Raw genomic sequence first — 7,499 nt, 5'->3', positions numbered from 1 at the left:
TGGAACAAGTAGCATTATAGTTACACTCACACAGGCTGTGAAGTCTATTAAACTTTAGCATTAATACCAAATGAAAACTTCTGTTTTTGTGAAAGTCAATAAAGAGTACAATTTTTTTATTTTTTTTTCTGGTTGTTAAACCAAATTGTCCACCAGGCATCTATGAATAAAAAACGAACAACTCGGGTCCCCAAACTAGTGATTCGTCCACCTTGTAATATGATTTTGTATAATAATTCCAAACTCATGCAGACAATAAAACTGACACCATTTTATGGCTGACTCCTCAATATCTACTGACCATTATAAGGTCCTAAAGAGATAGTGAGTACAGCACCTTCAGCTAATTCAGCAGTTTTCCGTTTGGCTAAAAAAGTAAGATGTAATAATGGCTCACATCTGGATAAGAATGGCTTTATCACATTGGTTAATTATTGCTGTCTTCTCCACATCATTCAAGTATTATAATAGGCAGTGGAGGAGGAAGAATGCAGCCATCTGATTTGGTTGGTTTTTAAGAATTTCATGACACCATCCTCAAGCTGTCCGAATATCACCCACTGTGAGTAGTAGTAGAGGCCAGGCCATGAATCCTCTATCTTTCAGAGGACGTTTGCCCTGAGCGACATTAGCCATGGCAGCTTTGAAGCATGTGCTGGCATATGATTTAACTAAATACACTTCCCTTGATCGCACCTGCTCCCCCAAACCTTTTCCGTATCAGAGCAGAAGGCTGGGTGGTGTGAGGGCCTCACGTGTTGGTGGTTGACAATCAAGCACGGTTAGTTTTCGGGCGATGTCGGGGCAGTAACATTCTCCTAGGGAGTCCCTTATTCATAGGCTCTGGCAGACAGACAAACACTCTGTGACAGCCATTTATGGCCAACTAGTGAACGCCATCTGTCAGACACAGTGGGAGGATATTGGGGAGCGCACACTCCTTTTGCCATTGCGTTTTTCGAGCTAAAGGGACATTAAACACTGACTTGGATGTTGTAGATTGACTTGCCATTAAAAAGACTTGCTTTTTAGTTGTTCCTCTCTGTAAGTTTGGCTCCAGGTTTCCTCTATTTCTAATTGATTAAGCTGCCTGGTTTGGAGTTACATTGAAGTTGGTCCAGAAGTGCACCAATAAATTGTCCTGTAATTTACGATGTGCTAACAAATGCTTTTGGTCGCAATGAACTAGAACTGCAGAGATTTGTTTGATTGGGCTATAAAGGCAAACCCAGCTTCCAACAGACTGATAATGGGTCCGATTATATTAAATCAGATCATGTGAAGATGTATAAATGAATTCCCAATAAAAATACCAGGTCTATGGAAATGAATATATAAGGTTTAAACCACACCACTGTGTTACACAAACAAGGAAGTATAGACATTTACTGTGTTAACAGCCCAATTAGAATGCAAATGAGCGCCGACACTAATGGCTGTTGCAAAACGCTCTTATGATGGAAATATGCTTTCTGTTTTAGCTGTGCGGTGCAAACATTTGTCTATGAAATCAGCTGATGACAGGCCTCAGGCATTTTCCCCTCCCGGGACGGTACAAAATGGCTCCTGCACCTGCCGCCTAATGCAGGCCGGGACGCGAACCACAGTGCTAACTGGCAGGGCATAATGAACTGCATTCATCCTGTCAGAGGAGTCAATAACTTATCCCACAACTGCTTTTGTTCTGGCTGTTTCTCCTGTGTGCCCCCACACGCCCTTTTTCAGACAAAATTTATTTTCAATTGCAGCCCCCAGCGTCGACCGGCACAAGTTAAGCTCTGACATAGTGTCGTTAGCACCCATGGCCTTTGTTAGGGACCTTCTACGGTTCTTCTTGTAGAAAATCTCAAGTGGTTCCAGTAACAGGTGTGTCCACTGGCGAAGACTGGTCATTTGTCATTTAAAGAATAGAGCAGATTCCACTTAACAGAGTGGCTCCTTCTTTTTCAACTGAGGCCACAAGAAAATTATCCAGAAGCATTTATAGCCTCATGACCCTTATGTCATTATGGCTGCACCCTAAGTATACAAAACAGATTGCATAGTCTAAATGCAGACAGGTAATGTAATGTAATGTTTTTGAACAGTTAAGGTTCCTTAAGAAGGACATAAATGGAACAATTTCTGATAGGCAAGAAATATGACACAAGAAATTAATGAAAATAAATTTTTATATGACAGCTTAAGATGATCAGCTGCTACAAGATTGCATGAAACAAAATTGACTTTTAAAAATATTTTCACTGTGTAAGTGAAATATCTGATAACTATATTTATTATGAAATACACTAAATCTGTACAATAAGAAAATGCCCGTTCTGTCGTCCTTAAATTCCAAGACATGAGAAATCAGGTGCAAATCAAAAGAACTAACAAGGAATTATTTGCAATGCGTCTGCTGAGAACATATAATCATGATAATAATATAAAAACGCAGAAGGGAGGGCGAGAGGAATCTGGACAGATTAGTCTGATTTTTTTAAGGATTCTGGACACGCTCTGGGAAGATCAACCCTGCAAAGTTTAATAAAGCAAATCTTCTGCTCACTGCAGAGTCGTTGTAGCTCTACAGTCCACATGCTTAATGAGGCTCCAGCAGGGGAGGATTTTTATTTAACACCAAAACTGTAATTAAGCGAAACAAATGGAGACACAGAGAGAAAGAGAGAGATACAGGGAAAAAAATGATAAGATTTATTTAACTACTGCGTAACAACAGGTTTCTCTTGAACCTAGATGTACGACAGTGTTCCTTGTTTTTAGGACTAGCTATATATAATTATATTATATAATATATAATATTTAATAATTTATTTCCAAAATTAATCCCAATACATGCTGTGTTGTTTGCTTACGTATTAATCAGCAAGTGACAATTGATTTAAGAATTTTTAAATAAATATATATATATATATATATATATATATATATATATATATATATATATATATATATATATATATATATTTAAATTTGATTTTGCAATAATACTCTATTTTCGTACTCTTTTGCTCTTACATTTTTTTTAAAAAGAAAAACCCCATTGTTTTTCTTTCATTTTCATTCTCCTGAATGATTATCTACCGTAATCCGAGCACACGCTCTCTCTGATGTTTTCTTCTCCCGTTCCCATATGAACAATTAATTTGCAATCTCCACAAACACACGTTTAGCTGCTGTCTACCGGATAAGTATGAAAAGACCCCAGAGGCTGGAGATCTGCCTGAAGTGCATCACTACAGGTTCAGTCCTCCAGTCCGTTCAGAGCAACACTGTAACATGTCAGTGCGATTTAGGATAATATTTTATAAAATATATTATTGAATTATTGAATTTAATTATATATATATATATATATATATATATATATATATATATATATATAATGCTTCACTAATGATAGAGTTTAGAACAAGAATCAGCCAGTAAATTTTGTTTTCTGACATTTTGAATGGTTTGGGGATTGCTATTATTAGTAGGTGTATGAATAATAATAATAATAATAATAATAATAATAATAATAATAAAGAATAATAATAAAGAACAATAATAATTGTCGTTGCTACATTATATATATTTTTTGTGTCTACGTGATTAATTATTTGATACCATGGACTAATAATTGGTCTAGTAAAACTCCTATGTGCAGAGCCAAATTATTGAGTGTTTTTTAAACACTGCATCATTTTATCTGCAATTTATTTTTTCAAGACCCCCCCCCCCACCACCATCAAACCGAAAGTAGGTTGTAAATTATTGCAGTCAAAAAGTTATTAGCTCAGACCATTAAGTTAATAAAGTTAATCTGTTTTGCCTTAATTTAACAAGCTATTCTTTTACAAACTCACTTCTGAAAGATCGACAGCTTGTAAAAAAGCAAAGCAGAACAAATTCTCTTTCATCATAAGTGTTTTATTGAAATGTTGTCCAGGATCACTGGGCAATAATAAATATCTTATTTATCATAAAGAATTTACAAAAATAAAGACGGCAGTAGTCTCTGGCAAAGCAAACAAAATAAGCAAAAATGATTTTTTTTTAAAGCAAGAAAACAAGAAAACCATGCTGTAGTTATTTAAACTGCTTTAACTTGACGTTCATGCAGAAAATTCAACCCCGATTCAACACATGAACGCGCGCCGACAGCAAAACATCACGCCGAGTTCAATTGCTTGCACACTTCAGTGAAATACATTAAATTGTCAAACAAACGAATTAACAACAACTCAAAACACCGTCGCACACTTTTATCCTGTGAGACTCTGACAATCCTTGTTACAAGGAACGCACGGCACTTCCTGACCTCTGCGTAAAGACGCGCATTTAGCTTTTCTCTCACCTTCACCATCATGTACTGCTTCTCGCAGTCTAAAAACAACAAGGCGACATTTTTTTTTAAAGCAGAGCTAACATTTAAACATGTAAGTCTTCTGATGCCTTTAGATTATTTACAGTGGATTAAGTACGCGCAGGCAATTAATTTACAATGAATTGGACGAGATCCTTGTTACAAGGAGGGAATTCAGATTTCGTGAAAAAGAAACAAAAGAGCAAATTATACAAACAATACACATCATGCAAGATACTTTTTTTTTGTTTGTTTTTGCGAGTCCAGCCCTATACAATTTACATGATGACATTTGAATATAGTCACTTCATCGCCTCCTTGTCGACAGAAAGTCTCGTGTGTCCCGTGGAGGCGATGGGCACGTGTGCGGCGGGTGGAGGCACCTGGCAGATGGCACAGGGACACGGCAGTCCTGCCCAGTGCTGGAAGCCGGTGCCAACTTGGAGAGGAGGCGTCGGCGGCGTCTTCATCAGGGTCTGAGGCGCGCGGAGGGAGCTGAGCGCGGGAAGTGCGGCGGACAGCGCGGCCGCGGAGGACGCTGTAGGCGGTGCTAGAGCGCCTCCGAGCAGCGCGTGGTGCACCGTGGGGGCTGCGGGACCGGGCGCGTGTGCGACCGCGTGGTTCGCCACGGCGCCGCAGTGGAAGGCTGCGTGATGGCCGCCGCCGTAGATCTCTCCCACCAGCCTCTTCATCTCATCCAGAGAGCTGGTGAGCATTAGGATGTAGTTCCGCGCCAGCAGCAGTGTGGCGATCTTGGACAACTTTCGCACCGACGGCCCGTGCGCGTACGGCATGACCTCACGCAGGCCGTCCATGGCCAGGTTCAGGTCGTGCATGCGTTTGCGCTCCCGTCCGTTGATCTTCAGGCGAAGCTGCTGGAGCTCCTCTTCGGTGACTTGCTTCTTTAGCTTGTACTTGCCTCCGACCCCGACAACTGCTGACGTCCTGTCCACGCCGGCGCCTCGCGACAAGTGCTCGCTCATCTTCGCCGCGAACTCGTTCTGTCCCGAGGACGAGGAAGTCTTGAGCGTATACAGCTCGTCCACGTCCGGCGAGGAGGATCTGCTCGAACCTGAGTCCGAATTCATTTTATCACCTCGGTTCGAGTCGGGAGGCCGTCTCTCACACTATCTCTGATTTTAAGTCACTCCTGTTTTGTCACCTGATTTTCTTTCCCGTGTAATATAGTCTCTCTCTTTTTTTCCTCCGTTTCCGTAGTGGGTTCTGGAACCGGTAACCGATAACCGAGAAGACACTGTCTTGACTTGGGTCCGAGGATGCACAACCTGCTATTTGGTGAAGCGATCGCGGGACTCGGGCATTTATAGTGCGGACTGAGAGAAGCCGGAACAAAAGAAGCCCTCATTCATAAAGACCTCGTTAGGATGACGTGCGCATTATCCGCGGCGCTGCGCTTTCACTGTCCCATCGACCAGAGGAGCAGCTATTCATATTCATTGTAACACCGCTGTGGGAGGGGAGGGGGACACTTCAGTCCAGGATCCTCTGAGTCCAAAAGCTGCTTGAACAATCCTTCTCGACACTTTTTAGAATAACACCGGGGGTCAGGTTAATCAGCTCACTCCACTATGCACCTTCTTTTTAACAGGTATCCCTTTAGATCCATTTCAATATTTTTGATAGTTATGCATGTACAAAAATGTTTTTGACATCTCATAAATAAATGGTATAATGTAAACCTTGAATCCCTTATAATTCTTTTTCTTATTTAATTGTAATTTGTTTTAGATTAAATTATTCTAGATATATAGTTATTTTTGTAGAGAATGGCTTAATAGAATTAATGTATTTATTTATATTTATTGAACCTATTTATTGGAACATTTATTTCCGACCTTTAACCAAAAAAAAACTTGATAATTTTAGAAAACAAGGTTTTATATATAATACAGAGAAGATTAGATTTTTTTTTTTTAAAGAAAAACACAGGTTGCATATGTGATCTTGAAACTGATACGTTTCTGTGAGACTGCATGTTTTAAGTCAGATTTAAGGGGAATCACTAAATAATTTTTTTTTTTAATTTAAAAGAATTTAGACAATTATTGAAACTGCAGTAACAGGTGGAGCGGATAAGGATGCATTTAACATGAACTTGAGATTAATTTGTTCATCTGTTTAAAGAATTATATTTATGGCTATATGTATGTGTATTCATTTTTTTTTATTATTATTATTATTATTATTGTTGTTGTTGTTGTTAGTAGCAGTGGTAGTAATAGTAGTAGTATTAAATGAATAAATATATTTATATTGTATATATATTTAGATTTTATATACTTTTTAGTTTTTTTAAGTTTTGTTAATTAATTAATAATAATGATTTAATTTTAACTAAACAGGCTGCCATTAAGACAAAAAAATACAACATTAATATAAAATAAGCCTATGTTTGATCAACCTAAAAGTCTTCATTTTGTAGATAAATAAAAAAAAAAACTTCTGTTCTTAATCATAATGCTTTTAAATACAAACTGGTTGTTCAGAAAATCCATTTGGGATGATATTTGTTATACTTTAAATAATGTAGAACTATATATTGTAAACCAGTTACAGTATACAACACGCATCACAGTGACATCGATAGCCTTAATTAAACCTTGGGACTGGATACCATGAGGCGTTATGAACAATTATCAAGATTCCAATGAGGTTAAATAGAACGAATATTTGTCAAAGATCTGCATGACCACGACTAATTATAACAAACTCGTCCCATATGATTGAATCAGTGGAAAGATAACCAAGACAGGGAATAAGCACAAACTTTGGTAAAAATTTGAGAAGGTAGAAATAGACCATCTATTCATAAACACTTGTAGACACACAAACACCCTTCCATCTTATCCACTTCTTGGTGTTCCAAAGCAATAAAAAAAATCCCCTCCCAAAAAAAGTGAAAATGTGTATTCAGAGTGGCATTGTAGAAGCAGAAAGGGAACCGTACCTCATAAAGGTGCTGCAATGCAAAGAAAAGCTCTGGACTTCTTTGCTCTCTCTTGGTGGCATTTGAAAGTGTAAAGCTTTGAATACCAATTGCTTGAACTGGACATATGTGAATCCCCTTTAATCCTACTAATCCTGTCCCCGAGTGTTTCTTTGTCTGTAGGGGCGACTGCATAGATCTAAG

At 38.5% G+C, this 7,499-nt stretch overlaps 1 protein-coding gene across 1 annotated transcript; it reads right to left on the bottom strand.

Moving 5' to 3' along the window:
* Window positions 1–4,074: 4,074 nt before the first annotated feature.
* Window positions 4,075–5,551, bottom strand: olig3 (oligodendrocyte transcription factor 3). The gene has a single exon (XM_053502703.1). The coding sequence runs from the start codon at window positions 5,434–5,436 to the stop codon at window positions 4,651–4,653; it is 786 nt and encodes a 261-aa protein (XP_053358678.1). The 5' UTR covers window positions 5,437–5,551; the 3' UTR covers window positions 4,075–4,650.
* Window positions 5,552–7,499: the final 1,948 nt, after the last annotated feature.

The sequence above is a fragment of the Clarias gariepinus genome, chromosome 8 (assembly GCF_024256425.1).
Source record: "Clarias gariepinus isolate MV-2021 ecotype Netherlands chromosome 8, CGAR_prim_01v2, whole genome shotgun sequence".
NCBI lineage: Eukaryota > Metazoa > Chordata > Actinopteri > Siluriformes > Clariidae > Clarias > Clarias gariepinus.
The sequence above is the reverse complement of the archived record's forward strand: the minus strand, read 5'-3'. Positions and strand labels throughout refer to the sequence as shown.

Excerpts from the sequence above, each read along its gene's own strand:
- olig3 (XM_053502703.1), bottom strand. The coding sequence starts at position 5,436 with ATGAATTCGGACTCAGGTTCGAGCAGATCCTCCTCGCCGGACGTGGAC.